Genomic DNA, 16,861 nt, shown 5'->3' with positions numbered 1-16,861 from the left:
GTCTTGCATCGAGCAGGTAGACGGAATTTGGCCTTGTCTGTCAAAATGAAGACATATGATATATAACTGGTATAACTGTTTAAACATGTTTATCATAGATCTACAAATGTACGGATTGTGCATGTGAATTTTTGCTAGATTCATGATTGTATTTCAAACAAGTTTGAGCATTTTTAGCATGTCTATTTTTATCATTTGAGAAAACCTCAAGCACTAGACAAGTAATAGGTATCAATACAGACTTCTCATAGTATTTTTGCCCAAGGCACTGTGGCTTATTCAAACTCCTAACCTTTTTCATAGCCAAGGAGGTCAGCTGGGTGACAAAAGCCTTACAGTTACACACTTTTGCTATTGTAGAAAGATGTGAACAAAGAAAGTTTCCTGCTGTTTTATGGACCTGCTGTAAATCAAACATAAAGGAGTTTGCTGTTGTCTTGGATCTTTCTTATATCTTGAAGACTCCTTACCATAAATCAGCCCACAGTAAAGTAGGCCTCCTTTGTATGTCCTTGTTAATGGTCTGATAATTGGCTTGTAGTGTTGGATTTATTTACTCTGGAGTTTCTGTGATGTTTCTCACCATACTGTGACCACTTGACACACCAGGAGGAGACACTAAATCACTCATGTCTCTTTGAGGATTGTTGAAAGGCTTCTCTACTCAAATGTATATGAAGAATTCAATACACAACTTATAAATGCACAGTATGAAACAACTTGCATGTACCAACATAATGTTATATTAAAGATAAAAAGATTTCTATATGCAAAAGATTTCTATGTGCAAAATATTGTACAAATTATAAACTGTCAGAAGCTAGTATTAGTATTACATACATTCTACTATACATGTATTAGTATTACATTTGTACATCCATTCTACTATACTTCTCTTGTTGTCTCCCTTGAGTCGCTTGTTTAAGTCTTAAGATTTTACATGTTTTGTGGATAGGGACCACATACAGATTGATAGAGTGTGGCAGGACTACACATACATGTATAATTAGAGTGATTTGATGGTAAAGCAAAGAGGAAGAAAACACAATTGACTGTATGTGAACAATTGTACACGGTGAGCATTGTGCTTTGGATGGGGAATTTTGCAGCCATATTTGATGTCTAACCTTTTTTACTGAAAAGCCAGTTATACAAGGGAGCTAGCAGCTGGCCAATTCATCATCCAGCAAAGGTTCGTTAGCCACTGCCTATCAAATTTTCTTGTAAGACAAATCCTTTCAAATTGACCTGCTTTCTTTTTTGTTGAGTCAGTTTATTGGTGTGACCTGTCACCATTTCACCTGTAGTTCATAAAGATAAAATCTTTATAAAGATAAAATCTCCAACATAACTACAGTGTGATGTAGTTAACCCATCCGAGTACCGGAAGGCACCCATCACTTTGGTAGAAGTACATATTGATGGCTATTGTCCAGTGAAGAGAGGGGTGGGATTTTTCAATCATGTGGGGAGGGGCAGGGGTAATGTTGTTTTGACTGGTTCCTGGTAGGGGGTCGTGATAGATGATTCCATTATAGCCCCAGGGGTGGTCTCTAAGACCCTAACTAGTAATGTTACCTTCCTTGTTTGTTTAGTAAAGAGGTGTGGCAGTGTATGAAGTATTTCCTATAACACCACACTGTTGGATATTTGTTTAGTTGAAACTGTAAGCTCTGGATGCTGTACAAATATATGTGTTACAGGTAAGTTGAGATTTGGATCAGTAGGTCAGATGATTTCTATAAGACCTAGATATGACTTTTAGATGTTTCCAAAATCAGCCTTGATGTTGCTTGATTTTTTCCATCAACATTAAAGTTTTTAACATATTCAAAACACAGTCTTATTACATGTTTATCTGCATTGTAATACTTAAAAGTAAGTACTAAGCAATATTTGAAAACCTTATCTCTTTTTACACAATTCTTTTTCTTACAGCCCACATCCTTGCAATATTATGCTTCTTTTATTTCCTATTATCGTATGGAGTATCTTTTATTTTCATTGGAAATTCTGTTGACCAAGTGCACAGCATGATAATCTAATACAACAGAATACTCTACAAGGTTAGTTGTAATAAACTTTTTGATCAGCTTCATGCTAAAACTGAACTTTTTTTCTAAAATCTGAAACATGATGTTTTTGTATAAAGTTGGATTTTATGTGAAAGGCCACCACTCTGTAACTGAGCTGATAATGAAATTCCCAGTCACTGATGTCATTTCAAAACAAATGAGACTGCCAAGTGTCAGGGTACCACCTGACACTAGGTGAGGGGGTCCTGTATTAAGAACGCCCAGGTAATTAAGTAACAGAATCACAGCTTATGTCAGATATACCTCTTCCTGGTCTAATAGTTGTTATCCGGGGTATCTGGTGAAAAAGCATGAGGCTCCAAAGTAGCAGGTCCATGCAAACAACGTAGCTTCCCGTATCATGCTCACTTTGGTTGTTGTCTTTTGCACTAAAACATGATAGGGCATCTGGTCGACTTTCTGGGAGGTCTGGAAAGAAGAGGTTTTAAAACAACGCAATTTCAGTTGCCTTGTCATCCTTGTAGAGACCACACTCATCCCTTATCTGTCACTACTATTGTATACTGCTGTTATAAGTAGGACAAATATCCTGTAAACTGTTTGCTCTGAATTCTTGGAGACCTTGGTGTAAGATTTGGTTCATATGTTGCCAAGTCTTCCAGATGTGCCAGAAATTATACGGAATTAATGTCTTAAGAGCCTTATCAACCAGGGATATAACGTTACAGCAAAATGTACAGTTTTGAATGAAATATGACTGGCAGTTTTTGCCCTTTAGCTATGGGATCGACTCAGCTGCTACATTTGCCTAACTGTGTGTGACTATGACAAAGAAGTCTTCAGAATCTGCCTAACTAAATGGTTCAAGTACCTCTAGGCAGATATACATGCAATTAGATGGTGGCTTCTGTTCCAGGATTTTGGACTGAATGAATATTGATGGCTAATGTGATAAGTAGTTTTCAGGCTTCTTCCAACAGCAAAATCATTCAGCAGCTGCACAAGTGGAACTGTGACATGACTGGGCACCTCTCCATTTCTGCCACCTGTAAGAGTGTATGTTTTGAGTATTATAAATGTATAGTCAAATCAACATGTCCTTCTCTGAATGACATACATTATCAGGATACACAAGACAAATTATAAATTTGTATGCATATATTTGTAACCTTTGGTATGTACTGATTATGTTCAACTCAATCAACATTATGTGACTGTGCATATGGCGTGTTGTTTGGAAAGTCGATACCTAATTTCTTGATAAGGTAAATCAATCTTTTGTATAGGTCCAATCCATTGACACTGTATGATCCCAGGACTCATAAACAGCATAGAATTGATATCCACCCTGTAGGCATGGGGTGATATCAGGAAAGTGCAGCCCTTCTGCCAAGAGAAATCACCTACTCTATCAGTCTATGGGGATACTAGTGATTTATGTTTATGTAAACAAGAGTTCAAAATCTCGCCAGAAACAGAATGGAAACTCGCTACAAGATAGGTAAGGTACAGGAAAAAGAAGAGGTTTTATCTCATAAGCTTGTATGAGAAAGAAGTTTGGACAAACAATCAAATTAAGAAGAAAAACTCTGAAGCTGATATATAGTGATAAAATTCTACATACCTGACATATTTTGTATTAAAGGGATTGACCATGCAAAGATGTCAGAATTTATCTTAGATTAAGTTAGAATGTTAAGTACAAATGTATACATAGTATAATACATCTGCTTGTATCAGATTAGTTATCTTAATGAATGGTAACTGGCCATCAAACAGGGTGTAACTTCTTTGCTTTTTGTAATCCTTTCTAAAACATGTGGAACCTTATCTTAGGTAGGTCCAGACTTTGAGACTCCTGGACTGACAGGAGACCAGGTCTGAGATTAAACTGTTTGGGGAGGAGATTGTTCTGTCTGACTGTCTGAGCCAGGGGGAAAAAATGACCTTGTGAAGTTCAGGACAGACATAACTCATGTAACACAGCCTCTGATTGGTTAGTACTGTTGCCATGGTTATAGAGAAATTGATAATCTTTTATTACTCAGAAGCAAGTGCTTGTTTATAATTAAAACTAAACTAAAAATGTTTTCTTTCTGATTAGGGATTGTTGAAATTGATAGTTAAAGTAAAAGATATGTCTTTTCTCTCTAAGATTGCTGCCTAGCAGAAGGTTCGTCAATATATAACGTTAATGGTGTAGTAGCATATACATGTACTGTATATACTGGTAAAACAACAGGTTTAAGCCTGAGAATAATAGAATTAATTCATGGGAAGTTATAAGTACATACAAAAAGATCTCACTAAAAGCCACAAATTGGTGGAATTTTCTCAAGGTGTGGATTTACATTCCTTGAGATATGAAGGAAGCACGCAGCCCACCTTGGGTGGATCAGGTAAAACAGGTGAGAACAGAGGCCCTACCTGACAGGAAGTATTAGTCTGTGTGTTTGCAAACTTCTTCAGTGTTGGTAGTATTGAACTACAAAGTTCTATAACAACATCAGTGAAGTGTTGAGCTGGTCTTTGATTGGATCAGCTCTCCTTTCTGTGTTTCTGTGTCAAACGTCGTTGATATAACATTTTCTCAAAGAAAGAGAAAGGAAGTCGGAAGGAAGTGTTAATTGTGTACATGGTGCTTTGAACTTCATTTTACTGTCATCACAGTTCCGCTTTTAAAAAGCACAGTCTATATCAGATTCTCTTTTTCATGGTATGCTGTAATGGTTGGATTTGACAGTACTCTTTAGCTCATAGAGGAAGATCCATGCATTCATTGATTTTATGGTGTAACCCTTACCATTCCTTTCCGTGTATTGCATAGCTGAAAGAGATGTGAGATTGTGATAGAAACTTGATGTGTTTGCGGATGTTAAACACAAATGGCCTTGCCATTGTAAGTGAACTTGAATTTGTTAGTGGTAGTCACAATGATGTATGCATCACTAGAAGAGATGTGAGATTGTGATAGAAACTTGATGTGTTTCCGGATGTTAAACTCACAAATGTCCTTGCCATTGTAAGTGAACTTGACTTTGTTAGTGTTAGGCACAATGATGTATGCATCACCTACCTTTTTTTGACACAGTTCATCCATAAAGTCACATTCTCACGGCAAACAGCAATTACTGATGACAAGCTCTTACGCAAGAGAAATTAAGAGCCTGCATCTATCAAGTTTTAGTCAGTAAAGATTTCATATTGATACATGTGCAATCTTTAATATCTTATATTGCATTGATATGAAAAACAGCTGAGGAAAGTATGACATTTCATACTGAATATCTATACTGCCGTTCCCATTTTTGTGAATGTTTCAAATTTATTACTGTGGCTGTCTGAAAAGAAATGTACAAGTGGACTACCTTGTCTCCAATGTGACGTCTACATCAAATACATATTTCAGTAGAATTCATTCTAGTAGCCTTGAGAATCATCTCAAATTAATTCATGGACTAAATTATTAAAGATTTTTACATTTTGTTATAAAGGCTTCTGACTGGAATACCGTCACTTGGAGTATATATAGTGTCTTCCAGCAACTGATAAATGTGTTTCTCACATAAAGATGACTTGATGCCAAGTCTTTGTCAAAGCACTTGAAATACCCAGGCACTTTGTGAAGGTCAAGGGGCTAAAGAGATGTCCCACTGAGCCAAGAAACGTGACAAGACGGAGGTGTCCATTTCCAGACAGGTGCCAGGGTGTCTGTTCGCTAGCCTACCTGGATAGTCCAGATGCCAATGTCATCCACTCTCTTTGCTCTTGGGCATTCATGTGGATGATTGGGATGCAAACACATCACAGATGCACAGCACTCAGGACTTAGTTTAAGCTCCTGCCACACAGTCTACAAGCTTTGGGCACACTTGCCTTGTTTTTAAAGCTGGCAGAGAATCAAGCTTATTTTTTGAGTGAAAATCGTATTTTACAGGGTATAGTGACCTATGAAGATTGGCCAATCCCTAAAGATTGTGCAATGATTGAGAGAATGTTAGAGTCTTACTATGGACAATCTGTCATTTAGAGCTTACAGACTCCGCTGTGTGACAGGGGCTTACTAGTAGTTTAAGGAACAAGACACAAGATGTCCTTGAAAGATGTGCCGTATGTAGAGATGCCAAGATGTCTACATATTCTGGAAGATTTTAGATAGTTTTGGCCCATTCCAGTGCTACGTGTGTAAGTCACTGCCGCAGTCCATTCAACCTACAAGCATTTTACGATGAGGAATTGTCTGATATTATCTAGGTACTGTGCTTGATGCAAAAGTGAATTTGGGAAACCGTCAATAGACATGGCCCTATTGACTTGGCTGTAAAATTCACCATCCACCAATGACAGGATCAATTTGTAAGACTGCCGTAAGAATCTTCTCGTACAGACGAATAATGGCTAAAAATCCCTAATGAACATGTCAATATGCTGGGTCATCTTGGTAAGGGTGTGAAATTGTAAGACATATAGCACTGCTTGTAAAATCATATTTCGTTCTCAATAATCGATGCAGAAATGACAAAGAGCACACAAGTCAATTGTGCTGTCGTCCTATGTGGACTGCTGTTTCATCTACTTTTGACCCCCAAGGTATGGTGTCAAGAGATGACAATATGTCATCTGATTACCAATATCTATGCTCTTTGAAGTGTAGGAAAATCATTTCGTAAAAGCCTTGGACCATTAAAGCCATGTTCGAGTCTTTTGACACTTTTATTCCAAGATGTAACCATAAAAATTGTTCACTTTGGTTGAATTATTAATGTTTTGTAGTACACTGTTGCAATGCATGGAAGAAAGTTATAACAAGGACTTTACTACTCTTATGAATTATTCCTTTTACTGCTTCATACGGTACATTAAATCCCAGCTTTAGAGATTGTAGTGAATTGAAAACTTGCACGTAACCCTTGGAACAGTAGATTAATTTTTGATGTATTAACTTCTTGTTCATTGGCAAATATTAAATGTATTTGTTCATTTGCCATTAGATTATTTACCTGAAAACTGGATAACAGTAAATGACAAAAGAATAAGGATGCAGTATTCATTAGAAATAGTAAAAGTGAAGATCTTTGAAGTTTTTTCATTATTTCTTATAGAAGAATGAGTAATGAAGCAAGATGTCACGTTCAAGATTGTTGCTGTTGTATCTGTCCCTTGAGAAAGACTATAAACTCATTGGGTGTAAAATCCACTTCCGTATCATCATACAAGTTTTATGCTGGAGTGATCATTGCCCTCTAGGATTAATGCACCATTTCTAGCCTTTTCATGGTCATATGTTGTATTCACAGTAACAAATGATATGGCACTATACCCAAACCTGTCCAGTAACATATGCATAGACAATGTAAAAAATAAAAGCTATCAGTAACTTTCAGTTATGCCATTCAAAAAGTATCCTTCATGATTTCTTTTCCAGATAATGTGAGGAAACTTCCTTTATTTTTCATACCGATGTGCTGTTATTTACCTGAATTGTTGAAGTATTTAGCCAGCAAGATTGAGTCCCATGACTGTCACTTAGCCCTGTGACCTGCACCTCCTGGTACTAACACAGACATTTCTCTTGTACCCAGCTTTTTCTTCATTCAAAGAACTGGAAATGGAAGATGCATGACTGTATTGTGTTGATTACCATGGAAACTAGTCCAGCCTTTCTTGGGGCTATGTAAGGGGTTTTCTACTACTGACCTTTCAGACTTTTCACTTTGGACTCAAAGACCCTTTTTGGAAGTAGGCACTCTGCCGGTTATGGTTGAAAATGATGAATGATAAATATGGACTGACTTGTAAAAATTTTCACCAAAAAATACAATAAGTGAAGTTTCATTTCAAGTTGTAGTCAGCATGAATTATAAAAAGATACTTTTATTGGAATAAAAGTATCTTTCTAATGAAACTTTCTTTCTTTTTACTTAATTTGTAAAATATTCTGGAATGCATAGTTTGGAACTTGCACTAATGCACTAGTACCTTGCAAGAGACCATAAGAAAGAAACTTGCCTTCCTGGCATTGCCCTCCCCATTGGACCCTCCAATGTGCATTTCCATACTGCACCCAGTCCTATTGGCATATTCTACTTCCTAGTAGGGGAGGTGAGGGGTCACAGGGCCAGGCAGTGAAAGGCAGTATTATAACAGAGGCATCAAAGCTGTTGGAATGAGGACTCCTTTACTGATCGATAGGAACCCTTGCATTTCACTGCCGCTTGGAGACCAACACCGTGTTATGACTTTGCTTTACTGCCGAAGTGTGAGAGGTCAGTAGTTGGACTTGTTTGCAGTTCTTATCACGTTAAGGACCATGAGCGAAGTCACAGATTTCCCTGGCTAAGGAGGATATCAAGCCGGAAGCCAAAGAAGTGGATTCACAGATGGAGTCTTGATTGCTTGTCAAGATATTTCGCGATATTTGAAGGCAAGAAGTGGGCTATTTCTTTCCTAAGTCCTCCCTGAGTTGTGGATTTCTTAAAGAAAATCTGCCCGGAAGTCTCCCCCTTTTTGAAGACAATGGTGCGCCTGTGATGTGCTGAAGAAGAGGATGACTTGTTGTTGGAAGATTTAGGCTGTGTTAGAACAGGTAATATCAGCAGCAGTGCATGGTTTAGCCAATGTTTTCCGTAAGATAGACAGGAAACTTCCTTTATTTTTCTTACCGATGTGCTGTAGTTATGTACCTGTAAATTGAAATCGAAAATTCCACTTTCGAAATTTTACCGCGTTGCAGTTACGATTCATCTTTTGTTGTATCCCATACTTGTCAGCAGGTTTTGAGATGTAACATGCAACGATGCCCACCTAAGTAAAAACAGAAGGATAGTATTGGTGATAGTATAGGTCTAACATTCCTGCACCAATGGTCTAGTAAGGAGTCTTGTTATGTTAAATCTTTTGTTGTGTACGAGACTTGTCAGCAGGTTTTGAGATGTAAAATGTAACGAAGCCCACCTAAGTAAAAACAGAAGGATAGTTCTGGTGATAGTAATAGTATAGGTCTAACATTCCTGCACCAATGGTGTGGTAAGCTGTCTTGTTTGGTAGCGGTGATGACAGCAGTGAAGATTAGCGTGTCCTGCCTCATGCCTGGGGATTATGTTCCCTGCAGACCACCACAGTGTTGCCTTGTGTCAGGTGAACAGTGTACTTATTGCACAACTACAGGATTTACTACAGGAGACCTACATCTGGCATTGGTGTCCTATCAAAGAGACAATGGTGGTATATATCAACTTGGTGTCAGGGCTCTTCCTAGGCAATAAAATATTGGCGCTGCACCATCTTGTCACAATCTCAGTACTGTCGTTGTAATTTTTCAAGTTTATCTACTAGTAATTTTTCTTTATTTCATACAAAGTTGCAAGTTTGGGGCCAAGTTTCACCTTACTCAGACCTACAGCATCACTAATTGCTCAGAATGTCTGAGGATAGCCCTGTGGTGGTCTCAATCTTTTATTGGCCATTTGCCAGACATTGATGCCACCAAAATTAAAGCCAGAGTGAAATTGTAGTGTAGAAGGGGAAACTTGAACTGCAAGGCAGATTGGATTTTGCAGATTTAATGCTGATATGATGGTTCACATCTGGCTATGCTTGTGATAAGATGTCAATCGGCTTTATTTAAATTTTCTTATTTGTTTGGCGGAGCATAACTCCTTGTCAATCATGAAGGCAGAGGAAATTAGGTAGTTCCAGGGCAGTAAAATTTGACCTATTGACCCTTTGAAATGTAATTTCCCATAATTTCAAATGGCTACATGTAGATTCTGTGGCATTTTATCTTATTACATTTTGACAACCTGATGATAAATGTCATGTGGTATTCATTTTTCTTCCTCGAGGGGGCGGAGTGATGGAAATTTGTGTCTGTCCCAAGCAGTAAAATGCAGTCCAGGGTATATAGAACTCCAGAGACTGTAAAGGTCTCTTTCAAGCTGTTTGCCAGGCTTGCTTGGTTTTCCCCCCTGCCTTTTGATCAGTGGTAATAGCCGCAGCAGGTAGCAGTTAAACTGGTGATTCATGGTCATCATAGCCGCGGCTATCAAAGGTGTTAGGGAAGATCGATAGTTGGTAATGCTACGTGTAGGCTGTAGTTCTGTTTGACGTGGAGGCTGTTACACAGGTAATTTTAGGCTGCACCTGCACTTACTGTGGCTGGATGCATTAGTCCTGAGGTTGGAAAGAAAGAGAATTACTGTAGGGTGTCCCCCCCCCCCAAGCTGTAGAGTAAATGTTTTTAGCTTCCCTGTTGCAAAATTTGATGGTTCCCTCCAACATGATTTAGGACGGCAGGAACTTTGATCGCTCAGTTGGAAATTTGATTGCAGGAAGAACCTAATGGGGCATGATGTGCTAGATGTTTATTACTTACACAGTTGCTTAGGAAATCACTTCAGTACCAAGGGCAAAATGTTAGACATTTTTTATATAAATCTTATATCAAGTATTGTTCATCCTGTCAAAAAATGTAGCTACTTTCTCTGATGATGAACATCAATTAGAAGTTCAGTACCGAATAGCCCAGCAGGATATCATACTTTGATACGTTTCTTTATAAATTTTTTACGCATTTTAAGTCATAGTTGCCTGGCCTTTAGTTTAGAAAGCTTGTGTCTGAGAAGAACCAAACAAAACCTCCTGAACTGTCAACACGCATCTCCAGTCGAGTAAGGAGGATTTGAAACAAGTGGACCATACTGCACAGTACAGCATGACTCTGGAGTGTTCTATTCTGGTGTTAACTGCCTGTCATCTATGTTGATCCATGCCAACAGTGGAGGGTTGTGTCTGCCTTTTACCCGTCACAGAAATACAAGGCGATAAAAAGTGCCCTCAGTAGATGCTCATAAATATACTACGAGTCACAGCATTAATTCCTAACTTTGTTTGGTTGCTTTTTGTACCAGAAAAGGTTTGAGTTAAGTTTCCAAACTGTTTTTGAAAAACATTTAGCAAGAGGCAATCACTCTCCAGATTTCTTTTAAAATAGGTTTTGGAATACCTTCAAGTTCTTTGTCTTCCAGGTTTAGCCATTATATTGAACTAGCCCACTGTTATTACTTGAACCATATCTGAAATATCATAAAGTGTGGTTGTTCATGTCTTGCTAGTTTAAAAGAATTGTCTACTAGGGTTCTCGTAAAATAAATTATGATTCAGCAGTAGTAAAGAAAGGGTTCACCTTGCTATCTTGTGTTGTTTTTGTTATGTGAAATTTGAGAGTGCAGATCTCCCAGAGTCACTCTTACATGTGAGGTGTGGTCAGTGGACCAGAGCTGAGGAGTGTGTCAGGATTACCTGCATTCTGGTAGTCTTACCTGTCCGTATCTCACCTGGACAGGTACTAGTATCATCTCAGGTGTTTCTTCATTACATGTTGATAGTTGTTCCACTTTTGTCCTTAGACTTTTTGATAGGCCACCCAAAGTTTTTTTTTCTCAGGAATTTGTCACAAACATGAATGTGAAAATTTTCCACCCTTCCAAACAGTGTGTGTTAAATCCTGATATTTTTAGAACTTAAAGTATTACCTCCAGTGGAAATGTCTTCTGTGAGTTTTCTATTTACATGTGTATGGAGGCAAAAGGAGGCACATTGGAGTTCTTATAAACCATTTTTAGTTCAAGCTACAATGACATTACCGGTATTAGCATTGATGATTGCTTATCTTATAAAACATAATCTAATCTTATTAGCGATCAAATCTTGATATTTGCTTAGACACATTTTTAGATACATGTTTCGTAGAAATTACAACAGTTGGATGTTATAAACATTTTTAGATACATGTTTCGTAGAAATTACAACAGTTGGATGTTATAAATTACAAGAGAAACAGAGAGAGGACTGAAAAGTAACACTGTATGGTGGGTAGGGCCTTTTTCCAGCCCATCAGGTAGGAATGTGTACAGCCAGATTCAGTCACCCATTGTCCCTTATCCTGCCTTAGAAGTCGTCGGAAAAGTAAACAGAAATCCATCCAAGTGACAACCACCAGTCAGTGTGTGCATCCTGTTGACAGAAATACTGTACCTTCGGCCATTTCAGATTACCTCAACTTTCTGCGGGACCTTTTTTGCAACACCAGCGTAGATTTGTATTGGATCTCTGAAGATTCCGTGTGTTTGAAGTCTCTCTGGGAAACAGGTTGTGTTTTCAGTGCACAGCTTGGCTTTTGAATGTGACATCAGTAGTATTGGTGCAGATGTGATCAGTGATCAGTGTAGGGAACAGGCAAGGAGGGTGGTCTGAAAATTTGAGCTATGTGAGAAACTTTATTTGTGGAAAATGTATAGTTGGAGACTGTTGTTGGTTAATGCTAACAGGTTTTCTTGTTGATAGCGTTCAAGTGTTATGCACGGTTTGATAGAATCAACAAACTTGCTAAAATGCAGAGAAAGTGCTGAAATTGTTTAGTTCAAAGATTAGAAAGATGCCGAAAGCTTTACATGCTTTCTTGATATGCATGCTTGGTTTTGTTTGTTGTGATGTTCCAACATTTGTTATTAGTCCGGTCTTAATTTCACCATTTACTGGTAGGACACACTTTCCTAGAAGGTTTCTCATTCAACTTCTCATGCAGCATGCATAGTGGCAACTTGAAATATGAAATACATATAGAGTCATTTTTGAGTAATTCTGTTCAAACAAGATTAGTTGTATGCACTGGAACTGAAATCTGAACATTGCTCAAATCAGTGCATCAAATAATTGATGTATTCTGGGCACACCAAATGTGCTTAATACATGTAGCGATTACAAGCAGTGAATGTTAATGGTCCAATACGGATTTGTAACAGCCAAGTTGCTGCCAGGCATAGTTATAAATGTCTGTACATTAGCATTCCATTTATCCTTTATTGCAAAATGATGCTGATTAAGTTTTTTCTCCATTATCATCAATGTGAAGGTCATGTGTAGAAGGTAAATTCACTTTTGTTCTCTCTTTTGTTACTCATTTTCTAGACATTCATAGTTTCAAAGAATTATAAAATGTTTTCCATAAATTTAGCAAGATGTTTTGCACACTTAAAGATATGTTTGTTATCTCTTATTACTTTGGATACATAATCTAGCCCATAAAATTTTCTGATGTGTGACGATTTAGCCAGATTATCCAATCCAACCATGCACTGCTGCTGTACATGTGAGGTCTGCATACAATTACGCTGATTCCCACAGGACCGTAATCAAACATTCGGCTCACCTTCCTGTTACCTGAAACCACAGAGGAGAAACTCCCTGTCTACAATATCAGGTGGCTGGGGCTGTGTGGTGAAGATACAGGGAATTAGGGTGTCACTCTACGCCGTGCAGTCCAGCGTGGTAGGGACACCGCTCTGCTGTATGTTGTCGCCTCTGTCACGTTGGATGGAGCAAGCACCATTTTAAGAACGTGCGGAAAGAGCTATGGTCTTGCGGGACTCGCAAGAAGTGTTTCTGACAGAGAGGCCGTAAATTAGTTTAATGATTCAGTGTGCGTGAAGGCAATTACTGTGTCATTCCTCTCGGGTTTGAAGTTGTATGGAAACATCTTTGTGAATACAAAACAGGAGTCCAGTCTACCTGAATTCGGAGCAACAGACTGGAGCAGACTGCGAGGTCTGAGGCAGCTACGTCTTCCAGAACTTGGAACAGGAGGATGATGTGCAATATAAACCTGGGGCCAGATCAAGCATTGTCAAGAAGACTTTGGTCATACTGCAGAATGAAGACTGAAAAATCTTTGCTTCAAAAGCCATAGTATGCAATGGAGCTTGCCACAAGTCTACGGAAGCAAAGGAACAACCCAGTCATCAAAAGAAGAACAAGGACAGGATTTCATGGAAGTCTTTTGAATCAAAGCTGTGGGTTGGAGAGCATTACGGATCATGTACCAAAGCTGACCCTGTTGTGTAAACTTCCACTTGGAAAAGGCGGAGACTGACGAATATCACTCAGACTCACGGGCAACAGAGTTGAGGACAATCTGGATTATTAGAATGGAGGATTACATGTCTGGATAGATTGTTTGGAACAATGATATCTGGACAAAGCAGTTCAAATAGAAAATCAAATCCATCCCATGTTAATTGCCGAGTATGTGGAGAATGTATCCAATTTCCGCCCCTCTATTCTTTTCGAACTCAGCGATAGTGTACAATTACTCGACAATTATCAGAAATTGATTTTTGGACTTAAAGAAATGAAGCAGCCCTGTGTGATACTGTGTGCTGTATGGATTTCCAATAACACAGCGGAGTAACAACTGGACAACACGAGGTTTAAGCCATCAGGTATTCTCAACAAAGGCAAAGTATGTCAGGACAGCTTTGACTTGGACATGGCATGTTTTGGATTGTTAGCCGCAATGTCACACTTATAGGACAAGCAGTAAACTTTATTTCTAAGAAAAAGCAGCATATTTCTCAGCTTTTCTACAGCATATGCTTTCTTCACGGACCAGGAGTTTGATGAACAAGTCTTCTTTTATTACAGACACAGTAGTTGCGAGTACCCCAACAAAGGATGTGGAACAGAAATGCATTGACGCATAGTCGTTTGAAGAATGCTGACTGAAAAAAGTATAGAATTGCAAATGGAGAGGGAAGCTTTTGTTAGTTGATGTGGCTTGGGAAATCAGATGGTAATTCTGCTCTTGGGAGTGTACCTACGCAATGTTGGATTACCGAACGAACGTGCATTACGTCTGGAACTGTCCAAATTGCCTGCTAAATAGGGGACTGGCAGGATAAAAATGTGTGAACAGGAACAATATTGTCATACTGACTAGTCGAGGCGGGAGAAAGTTGTTACTGTCCAGCAGAAATGCTGAAATGGCGGCCAAGTCAGACAACACAGGTAAGGGTACAGGATACTTCATTAGATACAGGATATCAAATCAGCTTTATTCTTAGGAGCAGTATCTTTCACTCACTCTGTCCCGTAGCTGGTGGCCAATATGTATCTTTAATATGACAAAGTACGATGTAAAAAAAATTTAGCTTAGAATGTTAATGATATAAAAATTGACAGTGTCCAGGCCTACCTGATTACATTTGATATTTACAATTCATTCACATTGAAAATAACATTAGGTTAATGATGCGTTATGATATGATGAAATAGATGATCGGGAATTTGATATTTTCCAGATCATTTGATTGTAGATAATGTTTCTAACATTTAGACAACATTAAAGATAACGTTGGATGATGTTACATATTGACCTGGTGGAGTTGTCATATCCCTCAGTGTCAACTTTGACAGAATCTTCTGTGTGTTCAAACAATAGGAATAATACACGTGCGCTGTATGGTGAGGGACATGTCACAATATTTGTCAAGTAGGCTTAAGTAATTGGATTTCTCCTTTATCAGGGGATTTGTGATTGAGGCAGCTTTTGTATATAGGGATCAATCACTTAAATGTAGCATTATTCTTGTGATGCTGTCTCATCCGTGATGCTGTCATTGCCTGATGGAAAAAGTCAAAAGGTTCTCAAAACTCAACACTGACAGTTTTTCTTTGTACAAGAAGAAAACAACAAGCACTGAAGCATGACTCACCACACTGTTGGGACAAACTTTGCTAGAAGTCCCTGAGTTAGTTTTGCATTGATATGATGAAAATCAAAATTTTCAAATATTGGAATAGATATCTTGCCAGCTGCTAGTTGTAATAAGTTATATTTCTCCACCTAGCTGTAATAACCTTTTATTTTTCACATGGAATGGCTTCAATTCGCTGACTCAGGGGTTTCTTTTATTTTTCGTGTCATTGATCAAAGGTTAAAAAAAGTCTTGTAGTTCATTTAAGCTTTTTTAGGAGAGGTTATACTTTTTTTCAAAAGCTTTAACTGTTTTATTGCTCCATACTCAGGATTGTGTCAATGTGGAATAATGTGTGTGAAAAATCCTCTATAATGATTTATAAAGTTCGGTAAGGTGTAGGCTTTATTTACCTGTACCACTAAATGAACTGTTTGTTCCTGTTTATTGGTAGTTTCTTGAAAGGATTACTGTGGTGGTCGTTGCTATGGTAACAGATGACGATTGGCTTACCTATGGTTGTTGGGCAGTTTAACAGTCCATTAAAAAGGATTATCCCTGAGTGGTAGGGATTAGCATTAAGTTTTATCTCGACCTGATCACCCCTGTGTACTAAATGGTTTGGTCCACCTTGTAACAGCAAACGTAGGGAGAATGATTTATCTTTGGGATGGATGTGCTATTGCAGGAATGGGGGTTTCTCACAAATTGCTCACTGTTTGCCCATGAGCTGTTTTTAATGGGGGCGGGATCAGGGGTGGAGGACTAATGGCCGCTAAGAGGATTATCTATCAGGATGCGTCAACACGGTGTTTGACAATGGATAAACATAAGCTGGGATTAGGTGTGATAATTGAAGTGGGAGTGATAGGCATTGTTACATGGCATTTTTCCAGGATGGTATAATTATGATGCAATAAAGATTAAGCATATACTTAAATGCTTAAGTTTGCGGGGATTTGATTTTGCGGTAGTGGGAAAAAGACTGTTCACGATGGTTTTCAGTTCGCGGTAGCACCATTCACTGTAGTCTCTTACTGCCATGGAAAAATTGCCAACGCAAGACCACAAACATAAAACCACCCCGAAAATCTGCATTTATGGTAACATTGAGCCTGGTCTTTCCTGTATTATTGCATATGAAGTGACTGAGTGACAGTGTGAGCTTTGATGCAAAGTACCAAATATGTTGAAATTTAGAATCAAATGGCGCTGTGAGTTTTCCTTGAAAATTTTCTATTGCATGACCTGCATGGAAAACGTAAGTTATGGTTGTCCTTGGAGATGGCAAAG

At 38.4% G+C, this 16,861-nt stretch overlaps 1 protein-coding gene across 2 annotated transcripts in view; it reads left to right on the top strand.

Annotated features, from left to right (window-relative positions):
- The window catches only part of LOC118426742 (tetratricopeptide repeat protein 28-like), a 57,128-nt gene that overhangs the window by 13,465 nt on the left and 26,802 nt on the right, over nt 1–16,861 (top strand). The window contains exon 1 of one of the 2 annotated variants that reach the window (XM_035836296.1): nt 13,702–14,879. The exons of the other annotated variant lie outside the window; for it this stretch is intronic. Within the exon in view, the coding sequence (XP_035692189.1) occupies nt 14,847–14,879 (33 nt within the window). The 5' untranslated portion in view covers nt 13,702–14,846. Of the gene's footprint in view, nt 1–13,701; nt 14,880–16,861 lie in introns of those variants that run through there. 2 annotated transcript variants of the gene reach the window in all.

Source organism: Branchiostoma floridae, chromosome 11, assembly GCF_000003815.2.
Source record: "Branchiostoma floridae strain S238N-H82 chromosome 11, Bfl_VNyyK, whole genome shotgun sequence".
In the NCBI taxonomy this organism is placed as follows: Eukaryota; Metazoa; Chordata; class Leptocardii; order Amphioxiformes; family Branchiostomatidae; genus Branchiostoma; species Branchiostoma floridae.
This window is presented reverse-complemented; position numbering and strand designations above follow the sequence as displayed.